This window comes from Puma concolor, chromosome C1, assembly GCF_028749965.1.
Source record: "Puma concolor isolate L17-30 chromosome C1, mPumCon1.1.hap2, whole genome shotgun sequence".
Lineage (NCBI taxonomy): Eukaryota > Metazoa > Chordata > Mammalia > Carnivora > Felidae > Puma > Puma concolor.
The window spans coordinates 150,698,592-150,712,552 of NC_141674.1; the positions used below are offsets into that span (position 1 = coordinate 150,698,592).

At 41.1% G+C, this 13,961-nt stretch overlaps 1 protein-coding gene across 11 annotated transcripts in view; it reads right to left on the bottom strand.

The window, feature by feature from the left end:
- ITGB6 (integrin subunit beta 6) overlaps positions 1-13,961 on the bottom strand; it is a 133,002-nt gene that overhangs the window by 16,899 nt on the left and 102,142 nt on the right. For all 11 annotated transcript variants that reach the window (XM_025929084.2, XM_086718743.1, XM_086718741.1 and 8 more), the window contains 4 exons: positions 13,471-13,605; positions 12,832-13,249; positions 6,620-6,842; positions 3,971-4,068 (listed from right to left, as the gene is read on the bottom strand). In XM_025929084.2, the coding sequence (XP_025784869.1) occupies positions 3,971-4,068; positions 6,620-6,842; positions 12,832-13,249; positions 13,471-13,605 (874 nt within the window). The remainder of the gene's footprint in view (positions 1-3,970; positions 4,069-6,619; positions 6,843-12,831; positions 13,250-13,470; positions 13,606-13,961) is intronic.

Genomic DNA, 13,961 nt, shown 5'->3' on the forward strand with positions numbered 1-13,961 from the left:
AAAAAAAGGAATGAGTAAAACATTTACCATTATTAATAAGATTTCAGATGATAAATTTAAGTGAAAAAATTGCTTTTGAATCCATTAGAGGCATCTATTTACATAAGAATATTAAGAAGTCGAATTATAAATCATTCTCATCTGGTCATTCCCAAATGTTTATGATCATGTAAATCACCTGGGATTTATTTATTGCATTTATTTCATGCAATAGCACTGCATATATAATTCATACTTTGGTCATTTTTAGATAACCTTTACCACATGTCCTCCTACCAAACCACTCCAATTAACTAGAATTCATGAAGTCTTGGAGAATATGCTTTTTCTTGTTAGAGTGTTTTTTCTCCCCTTCCTCCTCTCCACCATGACTGTGCACAACCACTCTTCCTCCCAAGTTTACTTAACGGAACATTTTATTCTAAGGTAGAAAATATGTGGGTAGCTTATAATACTCCTTTCAGTAATATTAATCTTGCTCTTTTATTTTCTTTTAAATAGCTACACTGAAGCACAGGGAGGCTTAATTTACTTCACTAGGATTATTTAAGTTTTTAATGGAACTGTTAATATGACCTTTGCGTCATGACTCCCTTCTTGCTTTAATTACTTCACCACTCCTTTTCATGACTGTTATGACTAGATTTAGCCAGTTTTGTAGTGTTTGGGTATTAAAATGGTATTATTGAATGTGCAATGAAAGAGTCCAGCTTGGGCTGAAGATTTGCATAATTAGCTGTTAAGGTTTTCTTTTGTTGTTCATTAAGAAATGGACCTTTCTTTTTTACTCTTCTTTATTCAGTGCCAGCAGTGCTGCTCCAGAATAATACAATGAAAATAAGGTCTCGGGCAGTCCATGAAATTATACTTAGAAAAGGAAGAAATGTGAGAATGGGGGTGAGGAGGCCAGCATCCGGGAAGGTCCAGGAAGGATATAGAAATATAAACCATCTGTACTACTGAATTAAGACACCTATGTGTTTAGGACCTGTGCTTTGGGGCTGGGTCAGTAGTTCTCAGAGAAACAGTTTCCCAAGGAAAAAGAAAAGGGTTCTGTGGTCAAACAAGTTTGGGAATCCTTCCTTACTCCAATTCCTTCTATGCCTCTCCTGAAAATTCACAATGCATATTTAATATAATGTGCATAATTTTTCAGGAGTCGCAAAATAAACAAAAAGCTTAGCTCCCCATTTCCAAAATTTATATGACCGTGGATGCTATTTTCCATTCAACACTTTTAGAATTAGTGTTCTCATGGAACACACTTTGAGTAATAATGCTCTGAGTACCTTAATGTTGGGGTAGATTAAAAAGGGTCTTTCACTAAAATGGAATGAGTAAAGTTAAGCCACATGTCTTTAGAAATGCTCACACTTGGGGCGCCTGGGTGGCGCAGTCGGTTAAGCGTCCGAATTCAGCCAGGTCACGATCTCGCGGTCTGTGAGTTCGAGCCCCGCGTCGGGCTCTGGGCTGATAGCTCAGAGCCTGGAGCCTGTTTCCGATTCTGTGTTTCCCTCTCTCTCTGCACCTCCCCCGTTCATGCTCTGTCTCTCTTTGTCCCAAAAATAAATAAACGTTGAAAAAAAAAAAATTAAAAAAAAAAAAAAAAGAAATGCTCACACTAGTCCCCACAGCAGAGCTGAGGAACGATGTATTTGGATTATAAAGTTTTGCTCTTCTACTTTACTCTCCATATCCTTGTCGGGAAAAGGTGGGGCTGAGAGAAGACCCTATGTGAGAGCAAATACATGATGATAATTTCAAGGTGATGTGATCAATGACATAACTGCATAAGTTGAAATAGAACTCATAAAAGTCTCATTAGAAAAGTGACTTTTACATTTTTATTTTTGTTTTTTATTTTAGAGAGAGAGCACATAAGCAGGGGAGGGGTAAAGGGGGGGAGAGAGAGAGAGAGAGAGAGAGAGAGAAAGAGAGAGAGAGAGAGAGAGAGAGAATCATAAGCAGGCTCCACACTTAGTGCAAAGCCTGACATGGGGCTTGATCCCACGACCCTGGGATCATGACCTGAGCCAAAATCTAGAATTGGATACTCAACAGACTGAGCCACCCAGGCACCCCAGAAAAGTAACTTTTTAATTCACAGGCTGACAAATATGTTTTTTCTCTTAAATTCAACAAGGTTAGTGCCTTAAATGGTATTAGAAATCCAGTTAATATTTTCAGTTTCTGAGTTACAAATAATTGTATTCCCCTATTTTGAAGATAATTTATCTAATTACACAAAAAGAATAATGCAAATATTTTAAATGCCACTTGAGGCCCAGTGTTCCTCTGAAATCCAAGAATTTATGATAATTACTTGAAAACTGTGTATTTAAATATAGCAACTCTGTTCATGACTTACATGTTTCCAAGGTTTATTCCTTTTTTCCCCTTAGCACATTAGATTTCCCATGCTGCTGGTGAATGGTGTTCTAGTAATTTGCAGGACATTTTTCTGCAATTTTTAGCCATTTCTTAGAAACACTTGCTAAATATCTCAACTGTTTGCTGTGAAATGAAGCCCGGGGATATGCTTTGACTTTGAACTAGTTACTGATGTGGATGGTCCACAAATGTTACTTTCCTCAGTGCTTTTACTGCATCCTGCTTTCAGTATTAGTGTAAGGTACACACCATCTTGTCCAATTTATGGCTATTCGGCATATTTATCTTTAGTCACCAGAAAAGAACAGAAGAGGAGTTTTATGAGCAGTAATCATGCTCCTCCGTGCAGGCATATTCAACTGTGCACAGTCAGAAATCTCAATTTTGAAACAATGTAGGTAATTTTTAAAACAATAAATGCCACTAACTTATTCCTCTTTGGAAATGAATTAATTTCTTTATTTCTGTCTCTTCAAGATATGTATCCTAGAGTGTCATAAATTGTCTTGATTATTGCACTTCGCCTGAGATACATCTTGGTCACTGCTCTCATGTGTGTAGGGCAGCGAGCGGTTCTGCCTGAGCAAGATGGGAATGCAGAGAGCTTGGGATGATGGAAAAACTAATCCCCCTAGATTGGCCCTTCAGGAAGAGTCAGGCATCTTCTTTACAAATTATTTGTTTAAATGGCCTTGCCAGCTAAAATACAACCTATTTAAGTATTTGAGATGACATTTTGCCTTTAAAAAGAATCTTATTTTAAATAATTAAATTTTAAAATGACAGGTGAAAGCAAGAGCAGAATTTGCTTAGCACTTAAAGATAACAGGCCCTTCTTGTTTTGGGGGAGTGAGGCAACAGGGAATTAAGGGTGGCCATGTAACACTCATGTTCAGAAAGCACAGAGAAGGGATGGAGGAATAAACGGCTACTAACCAGAAACTGCCTTGTGCCTGAGGCTTGCTCTCAGGAAACCCATATCATACTTTGCCTTGTCCAGTCTTCAAATAGGGCAATCAGATGATAGAGGATGATTTCAGGTTAAGAGATTAACATTTAGCTGTTTTTCAAATTTTCTTCTTTTCTAATTAAAAACATAGCATTCTGGAATTCTCTGCAGTTGTTTTTTGTGAAGCAGAGGTGAATTTGCCAACAGAGCTGAAGCCAAATAGAATAGCTATGACTTTAAATTGCTTGTGTCCCAAGCCATCATGTTTTTAGCCTTACGGAATGCATTTACTCTTAAATCCTAATGTTGCTGGGGCGCCTCAGTGGCTCAGTCAGTTAAGCATCTGACTCTCAGTTTTGGTTCAGGTCATGATCTCACAGTTCGTGAGTTCCAGCCCCGTGTCAGGCTCTGCGCTGACAGTGCAGAGCCTCCTTGGGATGCTCTCTCTCCCTCTCTCTGCCTCTCCCGCTGTCTCTCAAAAAATAAATAAACTTAACAACAACAACAACAAAACTAGTGTTGAACTAATGCCCTGGTTCAAATGAGATTAGTTACTGAAAAGCACTTCACGGCGTTTCTGTTCTCAAAACCTATGCTAAGAAAAAGAAAGCAACTGGAGACAAGTACAACCTTCTGCTTCATTGATGGTCGCACCAACTAGTTTGCATTTGTCAGCACATTCTTCTCGGGCCTGGCCATTGGCAGACAGGTGACATTCAATGCAGCTCCTGTGAACATTATTCAGTAGAGTTTATCAGTTCATGTTGTTGGAAAACAGATATGTAGCTGGGTTATTGCTTTAATGGTTTAATGCTGTTACTATGGCTCATGACGTAGGAGTGTCTCATAAAGGATGTTGCTTTTTATTACTTTCAGAAAGATATTTGAGTGATGTTCAAGAGGAAACTGCTTTATTCTGATTCCATTTAGTAATCAGTATTTCCTGAACCAGGCTTGACAGTAGCTGTTATCCTCATTTATCTCTAATAATTGTTTCTGATTGGTTAAGTAGCAAACAAACAAACAAAGAAACAAACAAAAAAAAACCCAATAATAAGACACACTTATATTGGTGTTTGATTTAGGGTTGTTGTTTTTTTTTTTTGGTGGTTGTTGTTCATTTTACATTTTCCTGGGAAAGGTTTATGCTGTTAAAATATGATTCATGACTAAACAAAGTTTTAATTTCTTAACAGAAATCATCTGTTTTGAGAAGAATTCTAAGAATTCATACATGTCATGAAAGGCTATTTCAAAGATTCACTTATCTGTAGCTATTTTGAATGAGTCTAAGCCTTATAGGCATATTTTCAAAAGCTGGGGTTACAGCTTGGGTCCCCATTAATGTGGGCTTTTTAATAAACGAACTGTACTTACAGAAAAGTGTATTTTCAAGAACATAGCTCAGGAATTAAGCTTCTCTAATGATGTCTCCACAGCAGAGTAAAACTCAGACTCTGAATTAATGTTGTGCTAAAAATCACTTTATAACCAGATTCTGTATGGAGTAATCCAAAACAGCCAAAGTTCTCTTACTATGGGCACTCATCATCCTGCCTCTCTCTCTTCCCCAGGCCATGCAAATGTATGCTCTTGTAAGTGCTGGAAACATTCCCCACAGCCGTGCCATCAGTGTTTCCCTCAGTATCAGCTGAAACTGCAGTGCCCTAGGCAAGCCTTCCCTGACTCCTGCCAGTTAGTTCTCTTACAGTGCAAACCTCTGAATTCCTTTGTAGGAAGGGCTAAGAAGCAGCAGTTTACGTGGGGGTGGGGAGAGAAGTCTTGTCTGGAAATTGCCTTTGCAATGCAAGTATATTGCATTTATCTAGGTTATATATTTACTTAGAGTGGCTTTGCAGGGGTCTGCTGGACATTGTGGAAACCCTTAAAACCTCTACCGTTTGTATGTCTCATTGATGTCTGCCCAAGCTAGGGTGGTAGGCCTGCCATATAGTGCCACAGTCCCCTCTATATCCCTTATTGTAACTGTCAGCTCAGATATCATTATAATTACTTTAAAAAATGTCTGTCTTTCCCACTAGATTCTTAGCACCTGGTATGGCAGGAACTATAACTGTTTCAGTCATCATTATGTGCCCTTGGTGAACAGTAGGTACTTAATATCTATTTGATAAACGAATGTATGAATGAATAAATGGAAGAATGGACACATCTCAAAGCTAATATAAACACTCAAAGCTAACATAAACACCAAGGAGATTACCTGATCCCTCAAATTCAAACTACCTGGTTTGTTAATTTCACATTCTATAAACCAGATTTAAATTAAATCATGTTTACTGAGAAGGTGAAGCAGATAAATAACGGGAGAAACATCCTGAAAGGACGTTTTACATTTAATTCTGTTCAACTAAGTCTAACTATGTCCCCACACATCTCTTGGCATATGTCCAGGCACAGTGACAGAGAAGTTTTGACACCTGAACGGTGAGGAGTCACTGAGTGAATATTGATTTGCTTACTTAGTTTACACTGGAAATGCAAATGTTACCATGTTGGGTACGGAGTTAACGAAACTATGAACTGCTTAAGCAGTGTTCACTGTATAATAAATTATATTCTGCAGTGTCATCACACAGCCCATTTGGAGACTTGCTTTTTTTGACCTATAAATGTTGCCCCCACTACCCATGAAGAAGTTAGCTAGCAACCAAAGGAATAGATTTTTTTTTTTTACTGGAAAACAAAAACATGTCGTTGTTGTTGTTGTTGTTGTTCATCTGGTATAAAAGAAAATACAAAACACAATAGCTGTGTAGAATGACAACCAGAGGGAGGTGCCAAAAGGCACGAGAGGTAAAGAAGAGGGAAGAAATGGAAAGCCAAGATCCTCTTTCTGCCTTTTTGCCTCCACGAGTCTATAGATAGGAATGAATCAGGAAGGTCAAGCTTTAAACTTCTAGATAAGAAAGAAGCTTGTCTGTTTCCCCTGAAAAGGTACTGAATGTGGATGTCCTCAGTCTACCTCCAGGGTATTCCTTCTGTGTGGCTGGTATTGTAAGTGAAAGGCCACCTGATGTTATCAGTGTGGGACATCAGCTCAGCTTCCCCAGGCTTGTTTCTAGCAGGAATGTGAGTGACACTGTGGTCCTGGATAATAAGCAGGACAAAGAAAGAGTCAAGTCCGACACTGACGTTCCAGGTTGACGATCACAGGGGCCCTGTGGGTCTGTGTATTTGGGCGGATGCTCGGAGAACAAACCCACCAAAAGCAATATGAGGTCCGAGTAAAGAGACCAAGGGAAGTTGAGACATTACCGTTTGGAGTTACAGGGATCGCCACAGGTAGGACAACGTTCACAGGTGGGTCCAGAGGCCCCCGGGTTCGTGCAAACACACTTGCCACAGATGCAGTCCCCTCGCCCGCTGCAGAGCACCCCGTCCTCCGAGACGCAGGCGTCGGTGCTGGTGGTGCAGTTACAGTATTCGCCCGCCCAGCCCGTCCTGCACACGCACTCGCCGCAGTCACAGTCGCCGTTATCTGTAAAACAAACACCAGGTGATGCTTAGGGCCCACGCCACTTCTGATTCTGGGGCCATCTTTTCTCTTTGCCTTTATTTATTTATTTGTTTTTCATTTTTTAATGTCTATTTTTGAGAGACAGAGAGACAGAGCGTGAGCAGGGGAGGGGCAGAGAGAGAGGGAGACACAGAATCCGAAGCAGGCTCCAGGCTCTGAACTGTCAGCACAGAGCCCGATCCAGGGCCCGAACCCATGAACCGTGAGATCATGACTTGAACGTAAGTCGGTCACTTAACAGGCTAAGCCACTCAGGCGCCCCTTCTCTTTGCCTTTAAACACCATTAGAAAGACTGAAGAAGAAGAATGAGAAAAAAGTTGAGTGGGGGTGGGAGGGGAAGCAGTGAGCATAGATATATTTTATGGAACAAATTTTGCTAAGTATGTATATTTATTGATCTGGTCTCTTAACTGAAGACTGATTTGATTACCTGATGTTATATCAAACAGAACTTAGAGCCAGATGAAATGAGATAATCCAGAAGCCTATAACAGCAACTTGTGGGGGGGGGGGGGAGGGGGTGTGATTGTGTGTGTGTGTGTGTGTGTGTGTGTGTGTGTGTATTTAAATTGTTTTTACAATTTTTTCCTTTTAATTATGGTGCCATAAGATAGAGATGCAGCACAGACCTGGGTAATACCCACCTCTACATCATTCAAGCTGAGTGATCATAAAAGCCTCATCTATCAAATAGAGGGAATAAAATCTTACAGCGGTGTGGTCAGATGAGATAATGTGTAAATCTTCTACTTCACATTCACCAATTAGATGTCCTGCAGGCATACAGTGAATGCTCAACAAATTCATTTGTTTAAGAAACTTTAATTGAGCATATATCATGTGCCAAAGATTGCATTAGGCATGAAGATACAAAATTAAATAAGGTCACTAAGCTTATAGGCTAGTATTGGAGACAGGCAAATAAATACCACCAGTAATAAATACACTGCAGTGTGATAAGTGTTATGTACACAGAAGGAGAGTTTCCAAATTGGACCAGAGATTTGGAGACCTCTCCAGAAGAGGTGATGCTTGAGCTGAATTTGGAAGATACAGATAAAAGGTAGAAGATGTTTATATGCATTTTAAGCAGACAAAAAAGCATAGGTAAAAGACAGAAGTGTGTAATCATGGGACCGGCTTTTTTTTTTTTTTTAAGTTTTATTTATTTATTTGACAGAGACAGAGACAGTGCAAGTGGGGCAGGGGCAGAGAGAAAGGGAGAAAGAGAATCCTAAGCAGGCTCTGAGCTGCTAGCCCAGAGCCCGATTCAGGGCTTGAACTCATGAAACTGTGAGATCATGACCTGGGCTGAAACCAAGAGTGGGACGCTTAACCAACTGAGCCACCCAGGTGACCCTTGTGTGACCTGCATGTTACCCAGAGTAGTTTCATATAGACAGAGCCAATGGTGCACAGGAGCTGTGGCAGGAGGGGAGGTTGGAGGAGGCGGGGGTTGGAAAGATCCATGGAAAGTCAGAAATCACATCACATCACAAAAATCACATGAAAAGCTTTATGGGCTAAAGTAAGACCTGTTATCCTGACAATTATGGACTTTTAAGTAGAGGAGAGACTGAACAAATAGATATGTGTCTGGTAATATCCTGGCATCAGTAGAGAGGGTCAGACGAGAGATAGGAAAACCACTCGGGAAGGTGTTGCAGCAGTAGAGGCGAGAAGACATGAGGCCCTAACAGTGCCAGTGGGGATGGAGAGGAAAGGGGATACAGTTCAGGGGTTGGAATAGTGCAAGGGCATAGTGTACTTGCTGCCAGGGTGGAGGGAGAGGGGAAGAGAGAGAGGGATGGAATCTTCCCCAGGTAACCAGACTGGGCTGCTCAGTGAACGGTGCAACCTTTTTACTGACCTGGAATGGAGGCTGCCAGCTCATGCTTGCTGCCTTATCCGTGGTGCCTGGCACAGAGTAGTGCTTAATTGTTGAATGAATACATTGTTCTGAAGCAGAGGAAGAAGAGCATCTTTGGGTGGGGAAGATGATGAGTTCATTTTTGGCTCTGTTGAGTTTGAGGGGCCTGTGGGACATTCTAATAGACAGATATATGTATCTATGTATCTATATCTATAGAGAGAGTTTTGAGGTTTGGATCCATCAGAGACAGATGGCAATTAAAGCTGTTGTGGATCAGGTAGAGAAAGCAGATAGAGCGAAAAAAGCCCTAGAGAGCATCAGCATTTAAAATGTGATCAGAAAAAAGGATCTTACCAGGACGACTGAGAGGTAGGAGATCAATGAGTGCAAAGCTGCAGAAACCCAGGGCAGAGCAAAGCTGCTTGAAGGAGGAGACACATGGGAACTTGCAGCAGACATGTCTCATCTAAATTATCCTCTAAACTACAATTGCTTTTTGTTCCTTCCTCAGCAAAAGGGGAAACTTATTCTCATAGTAGGGATAGATTTCTATATTGAAGTTTATTCCAGAAAATCAATATGATTTATAAATATTGTCAAATGAAATGTGCACTTCCTTTGCGAATGCCCAAGTGTATCACTGCATGTAAGAATTACTTGGCAGAGGGGCGCCTGGGTGGCTTGGTTGGTTAAGTGTCTGACCCTTGATTTTGGCTCAGGTCATGATCTCATGGTTCATGAGTTCAAGTCCCACGTTGGGCTTCTCGCTGACTGTGTGGAGCCTGCTTAGGATTCTCTCTCTCTCTCTCTCTCTCTCTCTCCCCCTTTCTCTCTCTCTCTCTCTCAAATAAATAAACTTTACAAAAAGAGAATTATTTAGCAGAAATTTAGAAAACTCTTCCAAGAGCTTCTGTCAGAATTTAGAAACCTTTCTGTGGGCTTTCCAGAACCATCCACCATATTGTTGCTAGTTGATATTCACAAGCAACCAATTATCTAAAGTACCTGCTCATATAACCACAACCACAAAAAGAACAACAAGACCCACACAATGGCTTCATGAAGAGGCAAGATGATAAACAAAGATTTAAAAAAAAATGGTTAGGCTCTTTTCAGAGGGATAGATCTTTCTGGAATGCCATTGACTGATAATTGTAAGTGCATAATGGCAGGAAGTATTTTCTGTAATGCCTTTTGCCTGTTAGTTTCCCGTCTCTTAGAATCAAAATACAAAGGACTAATGGAATTTGGGCAAGGGAATAAATCAATGGAGTACTTATAGGTGGATGAAAGAAAGTACACGAAGAACCTTGTGGTAATAGCCCTTCAGAGAAGTGGCACATTGCAGGGCGAATTAGTTGTAAAATCAGAGAGATCTGCACGAGAAGTGAATTGGTAGCACACTCTGGCCTCTGTTACAAACGACAGTAACCACAGAGCAAGTCACAGTTTCCATCCCTGCGCGAAATGCGATGCCAGGCACCTAGTAGGTGCTCCACAACTATTTGTTGAATTTGAATAATAGTACTTGCTTTTATTATACCTTTTTAAAGAGAAAGTTACTAATGATCTAGTAACATCTTTTGCGATGTTGCTACAAACAAAATAGCTTCTGAGAAACAGTAATGATTGAGAATTGTAAAGTATCCCCAAATATGAAGGAACCGGGCATTGGTGAAGTTTTCTTAGTCCAACTGCAGAAATAATTGCATTATCTAGACAGAACTTCTCTAGCAATCACTGTATCTGATACAGAGAGAGGCCCTACTGCCAGACCTCTCAAACTACGAGGCACAGATCAAGTCCACTCTTTTTAAAGAGTTCAATTCCGTGTGCATACGTGGTACCAAATGCAGTAGAAGACCATTAAGAAACGGTAAGAACTGTGTTGCTAAGCACAGTTCAGCACTGCTCTGGAATTCTTTGATTTAAGATTTAAAGGGTGAAATATAGGTAGGGGTACTATCGCTATCATATCATATTAGGCTGCACATAGAATTTTGTTGAAAGGTAATTTCAAATGTTTTGAGAACATATTTTATTCAAAGAGTTTTATGAGAGATGCAATCTGGGAATCTGCGGAGCATATCCTGTTCAAGACATGGTGACAGCCGCAGGCTTCAGGCTGTCTCCTGCCTGCAATCTTGTGAGAAGAGAACTGATATGGGTTTGGAAACACACCCATTAAATAAGGAAATAGACCTCTGAATGAAAGGGGAGAGAAAAGTGTCTCAGTCTGGACAGACCCTAAATTTTTCGCTCTCTGGGGAGAAGAAAGAAGGCGGCCTCGGAGGAACTTGTTGGTAGCAAGAGCCACCGCAAAGAAATGAAATGGAGGTACGCTTCCAAAGGCATCACACGGTTTTTTCAAAGACCCTGGAATTCTTTGAGGCTGCTCTTCTCAGGCCTTTTTTTCCCGAGAATCAGTCTCTTTTATATGTTCCCGACACTGTGGTTTGAAAACATAACTTGCTTAGTTTTCTTTAAAGATAATGGCTTTCTGTTTTGAAAAGCTGACTGTTCACACACTGTGAAAAAGGGAGACATTGGGAGCTTCAATTCAGCAGTTAGTTAATATTCCAGTTGTAACACAAATTTATATCATTTTAAAGAATATGAACACGTTTGTAATTCTTATGCAGATAGATTATACTTAAATATATGGATATATATCAGAATGACTTTATAATAGTTATTCTTAAACTATTCTTAGACTAGGTCTTAAACTGTAGCAATTTTCCATGTGCAAAGGATTTTTAAAACATACACTTTTCTGCTATTTAAACATTTTCTTTTTTTTTTTAATTTTTTTTAATGTTTATTTATTTTTGACAGAGAGAGAGACAGAGCATGAGCAGGGGAGGGGCAGAGAGAGAGGGAGACACAGAGTCCGAAACAGGCTCCAGGCTCCGAGCTGTCAGCACAGAGCCCGACGCGGGGCTCGAACTCACGGACCGTGAGATCATGACCTGAGCTGAAGTCGGATGCTTAACCGACCGAGCCACCCAGGTGCCCCCAAAATTTTCTTGATCTTAAAAATTTTCCAAGCAATTTCTCATTTTTACCCATTCCATAGCGTTCTTCACACATATCCTTATTCATCTTTATTATACCCGGTGCCTAATCTAGTATCTGTCACATAAAAGGTGTTTAATAAATATGTGTGGAATGAATGAAGGCCCTGAAAGTTCATTTAGTATTTCTGTGTCCCTTGTCCTCGGCAATATGCTCCTTAAGCAGCCTTGCTTTTTATTTTTCCAAAGAGTTGGTTAAGAGGTGCCTAGGTGGCTCGGTCGTTAAGTGTCTGACTCTTGATTTTGGCTCAGGTCATGATCTCATGGTTCATTTGTGAGTTTGAGCCCCGGCGTCAGGCTCTGAGCTGATGGCTCAGAGCCCGCTTGGGATTCCCTCTCTCTGCCCCTCCTCCCCATGTTCTCTTTCTCTCTCTCAAAAATAAATAAACGTTAAAATTTTTTTTTAACGTTTATTTATTTTTGAGACAGAGAGAGACAGAGCATGAACAGGGGAGGGGCAGAGAGAGAGGGAGACACAGAATCTGCAACAGGCTCCAGGCTCTGAGCTGTCAGCACAGAGCCCGATGTGGGGCTCGAACTCACGGACCGTGAGATCATGACCTGAGCCAAAGTCGGACGGTGAACCGACCGAGCCACCCAGGCGCCCCCCCCCCTTTTTTTTTTTTTTAAGAAGAGATGGGTAAGATATCTGGAAACCTGATCCAGGAAAGTCTGGAAGATAATAGAGTTCAGATTACATGCAATTTTGTAAAGTCTGGATAATAACCCAAGAACCTTCTTTTGCCTACTTATTCTTAGGGAAACAACAATAGAGATGTAAATTGAATTGGCAGGCATCTCACCCCAAGAGAATGTAAGAGCCAGAAAAACTACAAGAGAAGATCAGTTACCTTACGTCTAGAGATTAACACATTCACTTGATCAGCAAATACTTATTGAGCACCTACTATGCCCAGGCAACTGTGGAAGGTTCAAAGGATGCAAGGCCCCTCCTCGATACTTGCACAGCCACAGTGTGAGGTGGACTTAGACGCCGCCTACCTCCGCAGAGCAGCCCTTTGTGTCTCACGCAGGAGAAGTCATCACACTGGCAGTAGGGCCCATAAATGTTTCCGTAGGGAGACAAGTGGCAGATGCACTGCCCACAGTAGCAGTCGCCTCTTCCACTGCAGGAGGGGTGATCCGGGGCCTCCTTGCAGGAGTCTGTGCTCAGCATGTCCTCTCCGCACTCACAGCGAGGACCCATGTGGCCAGGGTTACAGGCACACACACCACACTGGAAGGACCCGTTCCCGTTGTGGCATTTGGAGCTGTTCACTTCCACTTCTTTCTGACAATTGCAGTTGCATTCCGGACTGACAAGTATTTCTAGGGTGTCCCCCAGCCCCACGGGCTTTACGATAATGTGCCTGTTTCTTCTCTCGCAGTTTGGTATACTCACGGTCACGTTGAATGAAGCCTGGAAAAGAAAACTCTAATTATCTTCTTGTAGCCTCCCAAAATGCATGGGAGGAAACAGAGCTGCATGGGGATTGGCTCTTCCAAAAGCATTTCTTACGAAATTTTTGAAAATTCCTTTTGAAAGTCTTGAAAGGAAAAAAATTCAGCTTCGGTGCAATAAGGTAACTTCTGACTTACCTGAATATTTTTTTTCAGACAACCTATTGACCCTGTACTTACTGTGTCTCCCACCTTCATGTGAGAGCATTTCTTTTGGTGTGGGAAGAGGGCACCGTTGTTACAGATCGCTGTGAAAGACAGGTTGAGTCCCTCCGTGTCTCCTAACACTTCCAGTTCCACCTCAGACCGGAGTTCCTTTGGTGAGGACGCAAAGAGTTAAAGTCACAACCACAAAATACAACCAGAAGAATCCATGAATCATGTTCATTAAGCTCCAATGAATAAAATTAAATTGAGTCTAGAAGAAATTCACTATACCATCAATCAAACAACAAAGCCAGCAAGATACACATGCACACACGCACACATGCACACACACACACAGGCACGCACACATGCACACACACAAATACATGTCCTATTTTATTGAATCTAAGATGGCATCAATTATAAAACACACCATTATTTTATGACAATGATATTATGACAAAATATCTCAAGATTGCTCTGTGCAACATCTAAATCAATTGTATCAGTCTATCATTTCTTTG